The sequence below is a fragment of the Podarcis bocagei genome (assembly GCF_964188305.1).
Source record: "Podarcis bocagei genome assembly, chromosome: 3".
Classification (NCBI taxonomy): domain Eukaryota; kingdom Metazoa; phylum Chordata; class Lepidosauria; order Squamata; family Lacertidae; genus Podarcis; species Podarcis bocagei.
Window position 1 is genome coordinate 52,764,465 of NC_138127.1, and position 20,784 is coordinate 52,785,248.

At 40.5% G+C, this 20,784-nt stretch overlaps 2 protein-coding genes across 2 annotated transcripts in view; both read left to right on the forward strand.

Moving 5' to 3' along the window:
* The first annotated feature begins 12 nt into the window (after positions 1-12).
* LOC308583297 (uncharacterized protein) overlaps positions 13-20,784 on the forward strand; it is a 61,349-nt gene continuing 40,577 nt past the window's right edge. The window contains exons 1-9 of the mRNA XM_081187111.1: positions 13-265; positions 2,469-2,574; positions 3,129-3,364; positions 5,622-5,787; positions 6,843-7,601; positions 9,588-9,889; positions 11,124-11,229; positions 12,444-12,679; positions 13,971-14,136. Coding sequence (XP_081043237.1) covers positions 204-265; positions 2,469-2,574; positions 3,129-3,364; positions 5,622-5,787; positions 6,843-7,601; positions 9,588-9,889; positions 11,124-11,229; positions 12,444-12,679; positions 13,971-14,136 — 2,139 coding nt within the window. The 5' untranslated portion in view covers positions 13-203. The remainder of the gene's footprint in view (positions 266-2,468; positions 2,575-3,128; positions 3,365-5,621; positions 5,788-6,842; positions 7,602-9,587; positions 9,890-11,123; positions 11,230-12,443; positions 12,680-13,970; positions 14,137-20,784) is intronic.
* On the forward strand, positions 15,375-16,953 carry LOC308583358 (damage-control phosphatase ARMT1-like). Its single transcript, XM_081187237.1, has 2 exons — positions 15,375-15,474; positions 15,795-16,953. The coding sequence occupies exon 2, from the start codon at positions 15,828-15,830 to the stop codon at positions 16,554-16,556; it is 729 nt and encodes a 242-aa protein (XP_081043363.1). The 5' UTR covers positions 15,375-15,474; positions 15,795-15,827; the 3' UTR covers positions 16,557-16,953.

The following is a 20,784-nucleotide window of genomic DNA, read 5'->3' on the forward strand; positions in this document are numbered from 1 at the left end:
GCCTCCCCCTGAGGAGGCGATTATCCGCAAGGCCTCGCGTTTCGTTTGGCTGTGTATCCCTCCGCCCGCCCTCCTTTACCGAAGGGGCTGGTTCGCTTCAGCGCCCCTCCTCCCTAAGCCCGTTGAGCGAGGGAGCTCAGCCGCCGACCAATGGGAACAGGCGTTGCTTCGGAAAGCGCGCAGCTGCGCCGGGCGGCGCTACGATGAGCAAAATGGCGGCGCCGACGGCAACGCTGCCGCCTCAGCTCGCGGGCAAGTTCAAGGGGTGCGTCCCGTCTCCGCCGCTTCGTCGGGGGCTCTGAGAAACGGGTGGGCGAGGGGTGAACCGTCGGCCATTCGCGGGGAGGCTGGAGCTGTAGAGTACCAGGGGACAAGGGTCCGGGTCTCTTCCCCTACTTGCTCGGAGAGCCGGGGCGGCTGAAAACGCGGCACTCTAGTGAGCCGCTGTTTTCCATTTCTGCTCTTCCTCCGAGCTCCAGTTCGCTTTGCACGGAAAGCCGGCTTCCAGATTCGGAGCTGCCTCCGCGAATTATTTGCGAGTGTGGCATTTGGGGTCTCAGAGGGGTGTCTGTTCCCCTCACTTGGAACCGCTTCTGGTTGGGAAAGGGAGGTTTCGCAATAGAAGCCAGGAACACAGTGGCCTTTTTCGGCTGTCAGTGGGTGGTTGGGTCCGCTCCAACCCTCGTGCTGCAAGTATTCACGTCTTCCCTGCTCCTCCTGCAAATCACTCGGTGGTTTGCAAAACCAAGTTTTCTATTACGTCGCAACAAAGCATAAACCATACATGTTTCTGAGCCGGAATTAGAAGTGAGTTTCCCATTCAGGCTTGAGGCAAAACCAGGAAGTTAAGTCAGAGGAACAGAGCGTATGTGAAGCTAAGTTTGAGATGTCCAAATCATGATTTGAGCAATGTCTTTGACAGAGGACTATTTAATCAATATGTTTGTATTCTCGCGTATTACATTTTATTTTAACCATGCAGTTTTATTTGACACAGAACCTATGGGCTGCATGCTGCTTGTCATGGGAGGTGGGGCGCTGGGGGGGGGTAGTGAGGCCAAAATTTGACACACACCATAACCTTCTGGCAGGGTTCTAGAGCCCTGCTGCCTCCTCAAAGCTTGGAAGTGCTAACTAGGCTTTGGGAATGAGGTGTGAGAGCCCCAGGGCCCTGTCAGAGCCCTCATGCCTCCTTCCCAAAGCCAAGCGCCTCCTTACTTTGCTTTGGGAAGGCAGTGCAAGGGCTTGGGGGGGGGGGTCAAGATGATCCTTGTGGTCCCTTCCAACTGTACAATTCTATGAAAACCAGTTTTGAAAATATGTTTATCTACTGTGAAACCCAGCAATAATACTTGAATTGCCATTTATTTAACAAATCATACATTTTCTTACTATTCTAGACAATAATTCAGATGTACTGACATCAGAAACAAGGCATTGTCTCCCCCTCCTCTTTTTTGAAGAGAACTAAGTTGTTTATTTGTTAATAGTAAAGAAATAATAATAATATGGTGCCCATCTGACTGGGTAACCCCAGCTACTCTAGGCGGCTTCCAACAAATTAAATGAATGTCTGAAGACTGACATTTTGCTTTTAAGATAAAGATTATTAAAAGTGTTACCCAGACTCATAAATACCATCCTTTAGATATGAATTAGAATATTTAGCTTATTTGACCAAGTTCTTATTGGTCTGGGACATGGTTTAAGGAAGTTGCTGTGAACATATGAAGATGAAGTGTAACTGCAATAATCCATCCTTTATTTTCCATGGTAAACTGTGTGAGATTAAGACCACAAAACTTTCCCCCTGCAAGTCTGGACACTTGGAAGTAATATTTCTGCTTAATTTTCATATATGGAATCAGTGTATTGCTTAGGACTGCATATCAGTTGGGCAAAATCTTAATGGCTTCAATGTTTCAGTGTGATAAATACTGTGTTTGCATTGAGATGTGGTGTGGAGGGGTATGAGAGGTTTAGAAAAAGGCTGTGTTTAGACATAATGATAAACCATAATTTATTGTGTATAAGAATAATAGACCTGGGCTCCTTCCCTCTGCTCTTTCTCCTCCAGAGCCACAAGGCGGTGATGGGAAGCTTTCACTTCTAATTTCAATTTTTTACAACCGTAAATTGTGGTTAATGTTAAATATGGCATGTTTCAAACAAAGTTTAACCAGTTGTCAAGTTCAAGCAAGAAGATGAGCATTGGTTTATTGAAAATAGAAGTAAAACTTTCCAAGCTTGTCTTATCTACAACAGGGAGGGAAGGAGTATGCAAGCTTGGGAGGAGGTGAGGCTCACTTTGTGAGCCAACATAATTATGGGTTACCATGATATCTGAACACAGTAGTTTACTCCTTCTGTGTAGAAATTAACTTTAATAAAGTTGCCTGATGGTGATTCTGATGGTGATGGAAGTGGCTATTTACAAGCCTAAAACAATATTGTTTTGTTCTTCATAGATCCTTCGCATACAATACAATTAAAGATAGGCTGCCTCTAATCCTGACTAAAGTTATTGATACTCTGCATCGACACAGAAATGAATTCTTTGAAGAACATGGAGAAGTAAGAAATTGCTGCCTTTTATTCTTTCTCTTTCAATGCTGTTCTCTTAAAAACCTTAAGCAAATCAAACTTTGTGTAATTATTTCTGCACGCTTAAGGAAATATTTTTCTGCTTCCATAAGAACATACAAAGAGCCTTGCTAGCACAAACTAAAAAGCCAGTATCCTTAGGGGCCCTCATCACATCTTTTGGCAGTGAATTACATAAATTATTCCTTGTGTGACCAAGTACTTTTCTGTCCTGAATCTGCTGCCATCTGTTTAACCAGATAACCCCAAGTTCTAGAATTCTCTGCCCACTTTTCCCATGCCATGCATAATTTTATAAACCTGTAACGTCTCAGTCACCCTAGGCCCTGAGGCTGCAAGTTGCCTACCTATGGACTAAAGCATTTGGTTGTCATGTTTGACACTTGGGTTCTGGACTTTCGCTTTTGATTGGAATTCAGTCAAGTTATTGCAACTCTACAATTTATTGAAGAACATAACTTTATGAACAAAACACATTCAGATTGAAAACATTTGTTTATCTCTTCATTTTCTCTTAATTTTAGAAAGGTATTGAATCTGAGAAGAAAGCTATAGCCTATCTCTCCAGGTTACGGAATGAGCTGCAGACAGACAAACCACTGATTGCCTTGACTGATAACCTCCCTGACAGCACTCTCTGGAACCAGTGCTTAGAATATCATCAAAGTTTATCAGATGAACCACCAAGCTGGTTTCAGTCTCCTTGGCTATATACAGAGTGTTATATGTATCGTAGAATTCATGAGGCACTCGCTCAAAAGTAAGCATGTGTGTTGTTTGCTGTTGTATCGTTTCCGTCTGTGGGATGGGGAACTGGGGAATAAAGTTCAAGCTTAAGGTAAAACAGAGAAAATAACTCAATCTTAAGTGCCAGCTGTTTTCCTTTTTTATTCCTTCTCCTGACTTCTAGTCAGCAACAGAGTGATAGTTGCCTCTTGCATCTGGCACCAAGAGCCAGAGCAACATAGCAGCAGTTTGGGTAAATAGACACCATCCTGTGAAGGACTCCAACAGCCATTTCTGGGCTTCGGTTATTTCCTCTGAAACCTGCTATGCGGTACACAGATCAACAGCAGAGTGCCAGTGGAACATCTGAAGACTGGGGAAGGTGAACTTTGTTCCTTCCTAGTGACTCTTGTCTATTTCATGCATTTTTAATATTTTCTAATCCACCTCAAAACCTAATTTAGTAGGTATAGTATAACTACAAGTTGGAATTTTAGTGTCACTTCTTGCTACAAATTTTGAAGTCTTTGTAATTCTCTTCTTCCTTTGCTTTCTGATTAATGATAGACCTGTAAAGTGATTTGTTCACTTTAGCCTACAGCTTAATTGAATGAAACGAAAACTGTTGGCTACTTTCTTTTTTGAACCCCACCCATAGAAAAACAGCCATCAAATAAAATAAAAAAATCAGTTGAAAAATACTGTAAAGTTAATGTGTTAAGAATAATTATATTAATTTACGTAACTTATAACCCACTTTCACAGCTTATACAGTGCCTCAGGATATAGTAGTTACCCAAATCTGGAGTACAGATTGCATGTGGAGTCCTATCAGATGACATTGAAATGATGAGGAAAAAATTGTTAACATTATTTTCTCCTGTTCCTGGAAGGATGAAGGAATACCTTGTTTCTTGGGAAGAAAAAAATGTAAAGTTCGTTTCAATTTTGAAACCATTCTGTGTTTCATAATTACAATGTTTATTTGTTATATATTATTGCTTGGAATCATTAAAATGTCAAGAAATGTGTGCTTTGCTTATGAATTAATTATTTTAAATAACAAAAAACATTTTATATTGAACAACTTCAGATATTTGATTTCTGTACTTCTGTCATTTTTATTAGACAGGAGCCATGTGTGTTAATAAGGGAGGGAAAAAATATGAAATATTCCTGGTATATTTATAACTCAAGCTATTGTTTCCTTCTCACGCATTTGTGTACCACATCCAAACCACTGGTCAGAGTTGGGTAATAGGGAACAACTGCAGCTCAGTAATAGAGTATCTGCTTATCAAGCATAAGCTCCCAGTTTCAATCTCTGGCATTTCCATGTAGGAATGGGAATGTTCTGTATGAAAACCCTGAAGAGCTGCTGCCAGTCAGTGTAGACAGTACTGAACTACATTGGACCAATGCAGAAGGCAGCTTCTGATTTTATATATTTGTTGCATGTATCTTATTTGGTAAATATGAACCGCAGATTAAACATTCCTGCTTTCTGCTCTTGGCCAAGGAAAGAGAATAGTGGTGGGATGGATTGGTGTGTTTATGATGAATGCTACAAGTATGATGAGCAGGGGCAGGGAGAATCTGAGAACTTTTGTATTTGTTCTCAAACACCTTTCTAACATTTACATAGTAATATGAAACCTGTCTGACTAAGGATGGAACTTCCTGTTGTTCTTTGTAGCTACACTATTGGGAGCTAAGCCATGGTTTGGCTGAGTGTTACATGTTACATTATGTGTCCTGATTCACACATAACCCTAAGCCAAAACGTGGCTTAACATAAATAAGCAAATGTGCTAGTGCGGTTAGGAAATCACAGGTAGTTCACTCCTCCCGCTGCTGCTACACTACCAAGAGCTAGCACATGGTTTGGCTTAGGGTTCTGTGCAAATGTGCTCCTAGCTTGTTTTTCTCTAGACAGACAATGAGCTGTATAACTAAGGTTTGGAGTGAGACAAACCACAAGCCGAGATTCACAGGTAACACTAAGCCAAACCATGGCTTAGCTCCCAATAGCGGAGCAACAGCAGGACCCAAGAAGGAGTGAAGTGCCCTAGTTTTGTACAAGTATACTTGTTTATGTATATTAAGCAGTGGTTTGGCTTAGCATTTTGTGAATGAGGCCCATGACTTTGAGCTGGGGTGTAGAAGTATACAACATAGCACCATGTCACAGGGTAAGCAATTGGCGGGGCAGGGAGCTCAACATGTGGATGTGGTCTTCAGTATTTATTAAGGTCAAAAACTAATTTATGTTTTCCCCCTTTTCTGTTTAGTCCACTCATCAGTGACTTTGATGTGTTTAAAGAAGAAAAGATACACAATTTCTTTGAATCTCAACAAGCTATAATTCTAATGAGTACTTATCTGCAAGAAATATTGAAAAACATGGAGAAACTAGATGAAAATTTATTGGAAAAGGAATTTTTTAAATTGCTTCAGGTAAAACTAGTAATACTTACTGTTTATTTAATGTTGCACATATTTTCTAATTTTTAAGTTTCTTGTTTCAAAGATGGCCTAATGTAAAACATAAGACGTATCACATTTCTGATAAGAAATGTTGAAAAGTTATTCCATGCCAGCAGAATAATTTTAAGAAAGTTAAGATCCTTCAACAACTCATATACTGTTCTCTGCAATGTTGTTTTAAACGGTGAGTAAAATTCTTATATCATTGGCTGCACTTCTAATATTGGGGCACAGAAACGAGCACATAATTCTTTTTCATGCACATAATTATTTCACAGCTCTGAAATAGATGTTTTTGAGATGTTAATTTCTCTGAAATTTATTTTCTGCTATACCCATGGCTTCCCCTGATTATCTTTCACAAAATAGCATTTACATTCCTTCTGTTTTTTCTCTCTCACTTATAATCTGTTGTCACTTATTCCTCATTGGAACCTGATTTTGGTGTCCTTACAAAGTTATTGATGTGATGCTCATTTGTTGAAAACTAATAAACATCACCTAAACTTGCGACTAAAGTATGATGGATGTAGTTTTTGCTTTTGAATTTAGAAACCTGGGAGTTAGCTGTGCTCCGCAATTCACAAGATGATTTGCTGCCCTGGGTTGGGGAACGGCAGAATATAAATTGAATAAATAATAAAATTATCCCCTCCCCCAATAAATCAGCATCCTGCTCTAAATAAGGGATATATGTACTTGAAAGGAGGCTTCAGTGTCCATATCCCTATCCTTAACCCTATCTTGCTAGGCAATAGCTTGTGTAAATGGGTGTTGTGTGCATGGTTCCCCAGCTTACTCCAACAAAGGTAGTTGATATTTTTAAAATAAGATTGAATCCCCTCAATTAGTTGTTCAGAAGTAAGGAGATTGATTCAGACGCTCTTCTCTGCTAAACAGCTGACTACTGGGAATCCAGCTTTTTTAAGTATGCCGTTAAATCTGAATCTAAATATATGTGATAGATAGTGCAACAAGGCATTACTCAGCTCACAGGGATTGTGTACTTTTTCTTCTTCTTTTAGGTTTCACTGTGGGGCAATAAGTGTGACCTTTCACTGTCAGCCGGTGCAGATAGTTCTCAGAAGTCTGACCCATTACTGTCTGTGGAAGAGTTAAAACCTTTTATCTTGGTGGATCACATGGAAATGCTTTGGTCACTGCTTATAAACAAAAAGAACATGAATAAGCAGACTACTAGACTTGACATAGTCCTGGATAATGCTGGTTTTGAACTTACTGCTGACCTTATACTGGCTGACTTCTTGTTATCCTCCAAATTAGCTACTGAAATTCATTTCCATGGGAAAAGCATCCCATGGTATGTGTCAGATACTACAAGGCGTGACCTGAATTGGACAATTAAGCAGATGCAGGCAGCTAATCACAAGGGGATGTCTAGGTGTGGTGTCTGCTGGGAGGGCTATTTGAAAAATGGCGCTTGGATTTTTCATGATCACTTGTTCTGGACCTCACCGCATGAATATTGTAGGATGGCTCAAGTGGCTCCTGATTTGTACAGTGAATTGCAGAAGTCAAATTTAATTATTTTTAAAGGTGATTTGAACTACAGAAAGTTGATAGCTGATCGGAAGTGGGAATTCACAGTGCCATTCCATCAAGCCTTGAACAATTTTCACCCTGCCCCTCTCTGTAGCTTAAGAACGCTAAAATGTGATATCCAGGTTGGGCTGAAACCTGGGCAAGGTGAACAGCTTACTAAAACTGAACCTGAATGGATGATCATTGGGAAATATGGAATAATTCAGTTTGATGCTGCTTCATGATTGATGTGCAAAGTTTAAAGGACAGTGCTGTGCTAAATGCTTTTGTTGGTCAAGGTTGAAAGACCGCTGGCTTTCAATATGCATGTTCTCTTCTACGGGTCTTACTGCTATTTTTAAGGTGGTGTGCAATTGTGACATTTTACAAACCCTTTTCTGGTATTCATGGTCTTAAAAAATGAAAACCTCATTATTCTTAGATATTTGTAAGTAAAGAATGCTTGACAGAGGAAACACTGAGTGAGAGCAGCTTTAGTAGCTGCGGTTTGTCTGACCTCTATTCTAACATTAACGACAAAATATTGCACTTTGATTTGCTAAAAGTTTTTGCTTTTCTGTAGCTCAAGTCTTACTTTAAAGCTGCCTGAACTTCTCTGGTCAAGATTAGCTTAAATAAATAAATGGATTCAAATGTATTCAATGGATAGGCTTGAATTCTTTCTCCAGTATAAGCGGTATCTGCATCATTTGGTGGTAGTTATTATAAATTACCGTATTTTTTGCTCTATAAGACTCACTTTTTCCCTCCTAAAAAGTAAAGGGAAATGTGTGTGCATCTTATGGAGCGAATGCAGGCTGTGCAGCTATCCCAGAAGCCAGAACAGCAAGAGGGATTGCTGTTCTGGCTTCTGAGATTCAGAATATTTTTTTTCTTGTTTTCCTCCTCCAAAAATTAGGTGCGTCTTGTCGTCTGGTGCGTCTTATAGAGCAAAAAAAAGTCATGTAGTACTATTGCGTAGATGGGTTTATGATACAACAAGGTATTCAGGTGCAGTCATCTTACATAATTCTAGATATATTCTGGCTTTTCAATTGTTGTTCAATTGTTGTTCAGTTGTTGAAACAGTCCCACAATCCCAATAAGCTCTTGTTTTTCCAACACCAGCATCTATCAACAGACCTCCTCAGAGTCATGGTGCAAAGATAGTCAAGCAGCTTTATCTTTTAAGTGTAGAATCAAATGGATTTTCAACATTCCCTCTAGTACACCCACATTGATGCTAAAATTGTGGTGCCTGCAGTACTTTGTTTAGTTGGAGTCCATTAGGGTGTATACAATACCAAATTACACGAACACCTAAGGTACACCTCTGTACCTCCCTGCCACTGAGACAGTGGCAAGATCTATTTTGTATTCCTGTAATTATTAAGAATTAGCTAATATTGTCACCTGGTTCTTCAATAACAATCCCAGGTCCAAGGGTCTTCCTTCACCCTTAAAGAAGAATATGCACCCAGGACCAGTATTTCCTCATCTGTATAGTCTGTCCCTCTTACTCCAAGTTTGTCTTGCCTAGATTGATCTTAAGCTTTGAGTCTACTGCAGAGCCCAGACTCTTGTTCAGGGATACTGACAACATGGGATAATCTCAACTGAGACATGAATGACAAGCAACTCCCTGTCCCTTAAGCCCGTTCTAGAGCCAAAAACAACACGTGTGTTGGGGGTCATGCATCAATTGGAGGTGCACAAAAATGTAGCTGCCTGTATATATAATTTAGAAGTGCTGTGACCAGCTCCATCCTCTCCCTCAACTGTCTCCTTAGTGTAGCCATTCCACCAAACTCAGTGGACAATCTGGGAGGCAGAAGGCTCCTTCCATCATCAGCTTTGCTGAAAGCCCAGCTCTATCAGGCACCTCCTACCCATCAACTGTGCCAGCTGGTCATTATAAGAACAACTGTTCTAAGAACTGGTGCCTGAGTTTAATTTTTTCCTCCTTCCCCCCCCCCCCGTCCCTTCTCCCTTGCGTGTCCCGTTTTGTAAATCTGCGGTTATAGAATATACACAAGAATCCTAACTACCTTCTGCAGCTTACTTTTTAAGAATAGCTCCCTCTCCCCGCCCGCCCACTTCGCGTCTCTTCGCTCCGCAGCTACTCAGCGCCAAGGATCCGAGGCGGAAGCCAGCTGTGCCCGGTCCTAGTGAGGGCGGAAGAGGACAGAAGATGGTCTCACAGGGGAATGCGCGCGCATCTCGAATAGCCACTCAGAACGAGACCTGTGACCTTTTTTTTCTTTTTCCCGAGGGCGGGGGGAGGAGGAGGCTCCTCTGCTCCTCTACATCAACCCCGCCCCCCGCCCCTCTTCTCTGCCTCCTTACCGAAGGAGCTGCTTCGCTCTGCTCCCTTTCTAAGGCCGCTGCGCAAGGGAACGCAGCCGCGGACCAATGAGAACAGGCGTTGCTTGGGAAAGCGCCTAGCTGCGCCGGGTGGCGTGCCGGGAAGGCGCCGCAGTGAGCAAAATGGCGGCGCCGGTGGCGGCAACTTTGCCGCCTCAGCTCGCGGGCAAGTTCAAGGGGTGCGTCCCGCCGCCGCTTCGTCGGGGCTCTGCGAAATGGGGCTGGGAGAGGGAGCTTGTGTCCAGGTCTCTTCCAGGGTCTTCCTCCCGCTCTTACCAAGACCCTGAGCTCCTGTGCCACGTTTGCTTTGGGCACAAGGCCGGTGTCCAAAGTCTCCTTTTTCGCGCAAGGCTTTAATAAGATTTTATCTTAAATCAATTTTCCATGTCCCTTGACTAGCAAGAGCATCGTAAGCGTTTTTTCTCTCATGGCATAAATTCAATTGTGTTCAACAGGGCTTTTATTAGTATATTCCCCCCACCCCACCCAGACCGGATTTGAAAGCGGCTTGCACAAATGACAAGAAGGCGGATGAAATATGGAAAGCTAAAAACTTGCAAAAATGATCTTTAAAAAATAATTAAAGTGTAAGGGAATTAAAACAATAGGAAAACGAATCGTATTAGAATACTGTACAGATGATAAAAACAACTTCGTATATAAGAGATGGAGGGAGCATGGAGTGACAGTTGGGAAATGACAGTTGGACGAAGGAAATGAAGGGCTCTTCCATACAGCAGTGTGCTGTGGACTCTGTGCTCCTTACCTGAATCCTCACAGCTACATCAAAATGTACCATGGTATTTCCCTATTTAACGTGAATTTATGATATTTGTGGAAAATCCAATAGTGGGGTTTTTTTTTCATTCTCCCGAAACTGCTATGTGGAAGTGTCCAATAACAGTTTAGGAAGCTAATAGTTCTAATCCTGACCTAATGACTGGTAGGGTAGCCAACAGTAGGTAAAGCTAATGACAAGGGGGACCAACTATTCCTACTTTTGTACCCATTCTCCTCACTTCCAAACTCCACAAAGGAAGCACTGAGGCTAAGGAAGAGGAAACTGACAACCAGGTCCACCCCCTAGGCTGGCTATGTTAGAAGGCAGGAGCCAAAAGAGGATGATACGTCAATGCTCTTAACGGGCCAACCAACCCTACTGTGATGTGTATTTAGGACTGTAGCCTGGAGCTACAGTGTTCTGAAGCATGCGATCTATGCAGTTTAATGTTTCTTTATAACTGTTTTTAGTTGTACGTTTTAATTTATGCTGTGAGCCACTTTGGGTCCTACACAGGGAGAAAGTTGTGATTTTAAAATATTTAAATCCTAAGAAAAGGATACATTACAATATAAATACATTTAGATATTATATAGATATAATATTTTGTTCTTCATAGATCCTTTGCATACAATACAATTAAAGACAAGCTGCCAGTAATCCTGACTAGAGTTATCAATAATCTGGAGCAACATAAAAATGAATTCTTTGAAGAACACGGTGAAGTAAGAAATCAGTATATTTGACCTTTTCTCTCTTGATATTTTATTGGAAATCTTAGGTCTACCCGTACCTTTTGAGAATTGTTTCAAATGCCTAGAGAACATCAGATTTCATTTGAGCATGTGAAGAGCCATGCTAGATCAGACTAGAGATCTGTCTTATCCAGCATTATGCTTCTCCAGTGGCAAACTAGATACAATGAAGGGAATAGGCATCTTCTACTGTCTTTCACTATCAACTGGCTTGCAGTAGCATAACTGCTTCTGAACATGGAGGTTCTCTGTAGCCATTGTTACTATTAGATAGTGATAAGACTTTTCCGCCCCGTGAATTTGCCATTCCCATTCAAGCCATTTAACTTTTGGCAGTCACATATTGTGCACAGTGATATCAATAAAATATGCTTTGTGTGAACAAGCATTTTCTTTTGTCCTGAATCTGCTGCCAGTTATTTTCATTGGCCTTAAGTTTTTAACTTTGAGACCATGCTGGGGGTTCCAGTCACAAAATGGCTACCATGGGAGGTGTAATATAGCAACATGACTGCTATGGGAGTGGCCATGGCATAACACAAAATAACACTGAAACTTCCCAGGACTGCATACCTAATCTGTTGACGTTTTGCACACGAGGCAGAAGCAGGAAAAGGACATTTAGGGAGGTAGAAGCAGTGTCTCTTTAAGACCCTGTGGATTCCTATTACCTAGTGCACAAATCACAGCTCTGACTTCACTCATCAGCTAAAAACACCTGACAGGTAGAAGCAGCCAGGTTTCCTCATTTCACAGAAATTGCTTAGAAGTGTATCTATACATTTTCCATTATAACTTACCATGTCTAGGGGCACCAGTTAAAGTCTTTCAGGCACCACTATGGCCCATGGGCACAGGGATGGCAGCCCTGGTCTTAGAAATTTGTTTCTAACTCTTAAACCACATTTACTTGATTAACATCCAGGATCACAGACAGGTTAGCAATGCCAATGTTCATTCAGCTTAATTCAAATACTATGTTGTTTGTTATGTTCCCTGCTCTGAGAGCTATGTCATCTGGATTTACACTTTTGATAGGAACTCCTGAGAAAATGACTTTTTATAGCTGTTCTGGTCCTTAAAGCACTGTATTTATCAAATAAGATTTGTTTTTTGTGGGGGGAAAGTAAGTTTTATCAACACACACATTTGATTGAAAATATTTATTTCCTATTTTATTTTAGAAAGGTATTGAAGCAGCGAAGAAAGTTATAGTCCTTCTGACCAAGTTACGAGATGAGCTGCAGGCAGACAAGCCACTGACTGCCTTGAATGATAGCCTCCCTGACACCACTCTGTGGAACCAGTGCTTAGAATATCATCAAAAATTATCAGATGGACCACCAAGCTGGTTTCAGTCTCCTTGGCTATATACAGAGTGTTATATGTATCGTAGAATTCATGAGGCACTCGCTCAGAAGTAAGTACATAGGTTTATATATCAGGTAGTAAGCAGTGGCGAGCATAACACATCCATAAAACAACACAAAGATAGTTTGCCAGCAGCAAAGTGCATATCACTGGACAGTTGAGCCACTTTATATAGCAGAAAAGTACTGTGTCAACAAGAGTCTCACATAGGCAGCTGAAACCAAGTACCAATGGAGCTTGCTTAATAGTAATAGGCAAGGAGTTCCACAACCTAGGTGCAATCATGCTTAAATGCCTTCTGTCTTGTAGAAGCAACACAAACATGGAACCCTTAGCTGCATCTCCAACTTAAAATATCAGGTATATGGGGAAAGGTGGTTCCTCAAGTCAGCTGATTCCAAGCTGTTTAGGTCTTTATATACTAACAGTAAAACTGTGAATTTGGCCTGGTAGGCTATAGTCAGCCAAGATAGGTTTTTACAAGACAGGCTTTCCATCAGCAGCAAACAATTCTTATCAAGTGGAGAGTAACGCCTTCATCCCAGTGGTTCCCCTTTATCACATACACAGCACAACAACACAATGACCTATCCCCTCCACAAGCAGCATATGAAATATTATGACTAACCTGACCCAACAACCCTCCTCACACTCACAAACAAATTACAAATCTACAAATAAAAGCCCTACCCATGTGATGCTGACAATATAACATACACAAACACTATGCAATAGAACAGAATAACGTTATCGTTCCACCTCTCCCCTCTCTTCCCCCACAACCGCATTTCTAGAATGACAGTGACTCATACACAATGTAAATGAACTGGAAAAGGCTCTATAAATCAGAAATGGAGATGCTATATGTACTTTCCCCCATTTATTTGTTTGTTTTGTAACACAAGATAATCTCTCATAAAAACTTTGGAGAAAAAAAAGAGAGGAAGTGACCACACTACTCCCTCCTTGAGGACACCAGGGATCCTAATACAGAGAACTGTGAGCTACATTCTGAACCTATCCTGTCATAAGAGAGCTTGGACACACTGCTGCAAGCGCTGTGTCCGTGGGTGTAGCCAAGAGGGGGGGCAGCTGCCTCCCCGAGCAAGTAAATAAAAATACTTAACTAACCTAGGTTCTGCCCCCCCCCATAAATCCTCACTGCACCCATGACTGTCCACATCTTCAGGCCCCATCAGCTGACACTGATCCCACAGCACCATGCTAGACATGACATACTACAGTCTCAGCAGAGACTGCAACGGCTATGGGAGAAAGTTTTTGGCATTTAGTGATGTCAAAGACTAATGTATTTTTATGTTTCTATCCCTTCTGTTTAGTCCACCCATCAGTGACTATGATGTATTTAAAAAAGAAAAGGATCATGGTTTCTTTGAATCTCAGGAAGCTATTATTGTTTTAAGCACCTATCTACAAGAGCTGTTGAAAAACATAAAGGGCCTAGATGAAAAATCCCTGAAGGAAGAATTTTTGAAGCTGCTACAGGTAAAATTTTGTTTAAATAATTTATCTGTTGCACATATTCTGTAATATTAAAATCCAGTTTAAATATCTAGTTTCAAATATGACCTAATGGAAACCATTAGTGATAATATGTTCAGAAACTATTCAGGCCATCAGAACCATTTTAAGTGAGTTCCTATCTTATAAACCTCCAACTCATCATACACTGTTCTCTGCAATATTGTTGAAAATAGTGACTACTGAGGCCCAGAAACAAGCATGACAAATGACCTGGAATAATACATAGAACCCCAAATCTGTTCCATGCACATAGTGGATTTAATAACTAAGGCAAAAATATTTTTATGGAGAGTTTCTGGCATTTATTCTCAGTCATACACATACCTTCCTATGATGATTCTTCAGAAAACAGTATATCAATTATTATCGTTAGCTTGCTTTTTGTTTTTGTAGTTTGCCAAACTATTAATTCATAGGTATTGATCTCTCCTTTGCCAAAACCTGATTAGGGCATGCTGCCAAAAATATTGCTACAGCTTTTACTGTGAGAGAGAAGGTTCAGAAAGTTTCTACAACATTTAAAGGCCTCTCCAAAATGAAATAGGGCTACAGGAAGGCACATATATTGGCCATGTTTGATGGGGATGATGGAAGTTAGAAGTCGAACATTGGGAGGCCACAGGTTCCCCGTCCCTTCTTAGCTAAATCAGGAGTCTGCTTTATACTGAGAGATTAATCATATAACCCATCTGCAGAAAACTGCTAAATGCATAAGCAGAAACTATATTAATTACACTTTGGCCTCAACTTTTCTGTAACATCACTTGTTAAAGGTAAAGGGACCACTGACCATTAGGTCCAGTCATGACCGACTCTGGGGTTGCGGCACTCATCTCGATTTATTGGCGTACAGCTCATCTCGATTTATTGGGAGCATTGGTGTACAGCTTCCGGGTCATGTGGCCAGCATGACTAAGCCGCTTCTGGCGAACCAGAGCAGCACATGGAAATGCCATTTACTTTCCTGCCGGAGGGGTACCTATTCATCTACTTGCACTCTGACGTGCTTTCTAATTGCTGGAGCAGTTGGCAGGAGCAGGGACTGCGCAACGGGAGCTCACCCCGTTGTGGGGATTCGAACCACCGACCTTCTGATCGGCAAGTCCTAGGCTCTGTGGTTTGCGTCCCAACATCACTTGTTAGTATTCAATAAAAACCAATTTATTGGTTTAGTTATGTTCTTTCACTAACAGGTGTTTCATACATATCAGATTAGAAGGAGGAAGGAGAACTGGAGGGTCACATTGGCCCCCTGAGCCTGAGGTTCCCTGGCTTAGTGGATTGGAACCTGACAGAACAGTAAGTGTGTCTTGGCAGAGAAACTGCTACTTCCTAAGCCTGTTCAAGGTCAAAAGAAGTGGATTAATTCTCGTTTTTCTTACGTTTCTTATTAAATTTTATTAATATTATACTTTCCTCTTGGGAATTAACCCACTGCCTTTTCACATTGGTTTCAATGGAAGTAAAAAGAAATACTCCAATTCTGACCTACTTTCTCTTGTTACAACAAGCAGAACTCTCAGTAGCCCCTCAACTGCAGTCCTCGAAGATGCACTTGGTGTATAGTAGAGCAAGGATCACTTGGCATACAGATTAAGGTGTACTTTTTCCTTCTTTAGGTTTCTCTGTGGGGTAATAGGTGTGACCTGTCAATGTCAGCTGGGGCAGATAATTCTCAGAAGTCTGACCCATTACTGTCTGTGGAAGAGTTAAAACCTTTTATCTTGGTGGATCACATGGAAATGCTTTGGTCACTGCTTATAAACAAAAAGAACATGAATAAGCAGACTACCAGACTTGACATAGTCCTGGATAATGCTGGTTTTGAACTTACTGCTGACCTTATACTGGCTGACTTCTTGTTATCCTCCAAATTAGCTACTGAAATTCATTTCCATGGGAAAAGCATCCCATGGTATGTGTCAGATACTACAAGGCGTGACCTGAATTGGACAATTAAGCAAATGCAGGCAGCTAATCACAAGGGGATGTCTAGGTGTGGTGTCTGCTGGGAGGGCTATTTGAAAAATGGCGCTTGGATTTATCATGATCACTTGTTCTGGACCTCGCCGCATGAATATTGTAGGATGGCTCAAGTGGCTCCTGATTTGTACAGTGAATTGCAGAAGTCAAATTTAATTGTTTTTAAAGGTGATTTGAACTACAGAAAGTTGATAGCTGATCGGAAGTGGGAATTCACAGTGCCATTCCATCAAGCCTTGAACAATTTTCACCCTGCCCCTCTCTGTAGCTTAAGAACGCTAAAATGTGATATCCAGGTTGGGCTGAAACCTGGGCAAGGTGAACAGCTTACTAAAACTGAACCTGAATGGATGATCATTGGGAAATATGGAATAATTCAGTTTGATGCTGCTTCATGATTGGCTTGTGTAAAGCATTGCACTGTTCATGAACACTGTTTATGATGTTTAAGATTGGAAGGTTTACTGGGGTTCAATATTAATGTTATTTATTTTGTTCTACAGATCTTCAGATTTTTAAAGTTGTGTGAAATTGTGAAATTTTACAAACCCTTTCCTGTTATTCTTAAAGTATCAGAACCATCTTAAAGGCTATCTTTCCTCTATTCTTAAAATATTTTTGGATAGGGTCAAGAAGTGCGTGTTTTAATGGTTTGCCTGCATCTGTCCTCTTATACTGTTTTAGTTATTACAGTGCAGCACTTTGCCTTGTGTTGTATGTTACATTTACAGTTCTTTAGCAGATGTTTTTATAGCTGCTTTGGAGAAAATTTAATAAAATAACACATGTAAATAAGCATCTCAATAATTTCTTCAGTATAACAGCTGCATGCATTGGTCAACAGTAGCTTAAAGCAGAAATGAGGAATCTGTGGCCCTTCCCGATGTTCTTGAGACTCCAACTCTTATCAGCCCCAATGTTAAGAATTGATTGGAGTTAGACAACCATAGCTTCCCCATCCGTGGATTAAAGAAACAGGAGAGGGAGTGTTCTGGATGGCTCTGGATGATAATTAGGATACATTCAAATCCAATTTCAGGCCCATGTTTGGGATGGAAACAATGTCTATTTAAGGCAACCTCTCAAAATCACAATAGCTATTTTCCAACAGACGTATACCTGAGTCTGTACCTTAAACTAGAAGATGTTCGTGAAACAAAGTTCAGTTTCTAATAACCTTTATAGGAATATAGGACGCTACATTACACTCAGTCAGACCATTGGTCCATCTAACTCAATACTGTCTATAGTGACTGGCAGCTGCTGTTCAGATAGGGGCTCTCTCCCATCCCTACCAGCAGTTGCCAGAGATTGAACCTGGGACCTTCTGCATGCAAAACAGATACTCTACCACTGAGCTACAGCTGTGTCTCAATTTCTCTGATACAATGTTACCAATATGCCTCTTTGTGTAGCCAACACAGTGTTCCACAGATGATTTGGACTACAGCTCCCATCAGCCCCAGTCCTCATTGCTAATGGTCAAGGATAACCTATGTTTTCTATGTGTAGAAACCCTTATCCCCACTTTTCAATATGATGGAATGGTAAATCATTAAATCACATGCACAGTCCAAAATGGAACTGTCCAGACATAGGTTCACCAGCTCTTGTACTGTTTGTGAGAACTAGGTCTATTGTACTGTGACAAATAATGACCTTTTGAGACAGTCTACAAACCCTTTTCTCCATATAGCATCATCAATTTGCATAGTACATAATATCACCTCTAATCACATTTTGCATAATATTTAACCCTCCAGGGACTCTGTGTGCCTCTCCACATCTGTTATTGATTGAGGGTATTTATATTCAATGTTAGTATCCAATCCACCCAAAGTGTTCCACAGATGATTTGGTCATATCTCGCCCTTCCTAATTCTCTGGTAGGCTGATTAAAAATGTTTACATCTATTTCTTTCTGGTTGTTCCTCGAGCTATAGGGCAAGAATCCGTGGCCATATGCAGTTATTGTATTTCAGACTGATTAGTGGTGGCAAAAATCAGTGCTTCATTTGCAGTTTGAAAGATGTCTTTTATTTGATTAGAAAGGTTTTCAAATTTCTGTGCAAGTGGTGCCAATGCAGTGGTCCAATCACATATTAGGGCTTGGCAAATTCTGTCAGTATAGGAATCAGAGTCTCTATCAACCTCCATAAGTGCTGCCACTTTCCCACCTTTCTGTGGGTAAGTGTTGCCTTTAGACATATCACTATCTGAGGCCTTGTGTGAGCCCTCAGATATTGAGCCTTCAATTTGCTTTCTTTTTAAATAGACCTAAACATGTGGTCTTGCATTTAGATCCTCAAAATCCTTGAATCTTTACCATTCCTGGTGTGTAAAAAAAATTCTATTCCAAAGCCTGTGGTTGTCTTTCAATTAGATTTTTGCCCCATCATATTCAAAAACATAAAATTATGTCACCATTTAGCTTTGGAGCTAGCCACACACCCATTGTATTTGTTGTGGCATTTAATATATGCATTATCCATCACTACTTTATAGGGACAACACACGATCAAACTAGATGAGATACAAAATGCTAATTAGAAGCCACACCAGCAGCAAGAGAACATGATTGCCATCAAGATCACAACATGCAGAGGGGAGGTTTAACTTTAACCCATTTTTTCTTAACCACAAGCCTTATGAAAAAAATTAAGTTATTAGCTGAGCTTTTCTCCCAAGTCTAATAGCTCTGTGTCTGTTTTTCATTAGGATTGTGTTGGAAGATGAAAATATGGAATCTCTCCTTCCTGCATATTGTGGCCCTGATGAAAATTGTGTATGTGTATTGTGTATGTGTGTTTGCTATATATTTATATTTAAAATTGATATTGTAGGCAAGAACATAAACATACGTGTGACCACTTTTTCTTTGGCCCACAGCAGACACCAGGGGTGTTCAGGGGTACTGAGCACCTGTTGGAGAGCCATACATTCCCTGTATCTGACAGTTTTTGTACCAGTGTCCCATACACCAGCATCACTAGACTACAGTTAAATCATACCATTATAATAAGAACTTTCAGGTGTTGGTACAGTTTCTTATTATGCTACCAATGTACATGACACTTTACAGAGTCCTGTAGACTGAACAAAAGGTCTCACCTTGCCAAATAATGTGAATTTTGGCATCAAAAGCCATTTTTATTTGTAGACTCGCTGCTCCTCACAATGCATACAAAATACACATAAAGTATATGGTTTCAGTGTATTACACGTGTTCATCTGTGTATGAGGTCTCATAGTAGTTTACAGGTTTAAGAATTACTGATGCAGCATGGGATAAATGCATGCAGAAGTGATAACAACACAAAGAATATACCGGTAAACATATTCAGACATGTCAGAAGCCAAGTCACAGTTTCTCTGTGTTACTGGAGGTTTTGTGCTTAGCAAATGCTAGAATCTTTTATGTTCTCTAGAAATAGAGGCAATTAAATAGAATGCATTTTCAACGTTTTAGTCTGAAAATGCAGTACTTTTCTTAGCTCAAAAGCTTGATCTTCCTGATGATAACATCTCTATTCATGCAATGTAGTGGTAGTAAAAACATACTAATTATATCTGCTCCCCTTCCTCTTTCTGAAGATCTTCTATAAACAAGATTCTACATATGTTACGGGTAGAATGCCAGTTTGTAATAAATCTTGGGTAGATGGATATTTGGTAGTCAGCAAAAAAAATTCTAATCTATCTAACATCCTGTCCAAAGTTCTGGCGATTATCATAGACAAGGCAAAGTGGTCCACAAGAAGAACAAAGGCTTTGTTCCCTCCTTTCTCTTTTTATTAATAGGAGTGAGTTCTCCTTTTGGAAAGGAAATTGGCACACTTTAAAAAGCTGGTTAAAATATATCTAAAGAGGGTCATGAAAATCCCACACTCCCACTACTGATAAATAATTAGAAAATGAGTAGTGGACTCTAGTGGAAGCTTTCCCAAGTAGAAAACTTAAATTCTTTTCTACGTTTCCACAAAAGGATTAAAGGCTTATCTGAGATTTTTACTAAGTGTTCTGGATTTTACAAACCTTTACCAGTAGACTTTTATGGGCTGAAATATGATTTCTAAGGGAGATGACCTAGAAGTCTAATGAATTTCATAAGCTGGCCTCAGTTCTAACTAGTTAATTGTAATTGGGAATAGAAGCCGAATTCTTTAGCAGTTGGCACTTTAAGATCCCAATTTTTGGCGTATTAAGTTAAAAGACATGATTTGGGAGGACAAGGTAGGATATCAATCATTAAAATGGTTATTATTTGAAACACTGTTTCATGCTATCAGTTCTCTCCTTACCTACTTAGCAAGGTAAAATAATATGGTTATGTACCAGCCTAATTTTCAGTTTGGATTCAGCAGTTTGTAAAACAGAAAGCCTCCATTCAGTGTATTAGTGGGTTCTCCAATTCAATTCATCCATTCGAGTCCACTTCATTTTCTCTACCTCCTCTCCCCAGACCCCACTTCACTAGCAGGAATTCAAACAATGGGTATACCTTCATACCTTTATAAAAGTAGATGAAATGTGAGGGCACGGTAGCCCCTCCAGAGTGGATAAATTACAGACAAATAAATCCAAATTTCCTGAAAGGGCAAGGTTCATCAGTCTGAAAATTGCAGG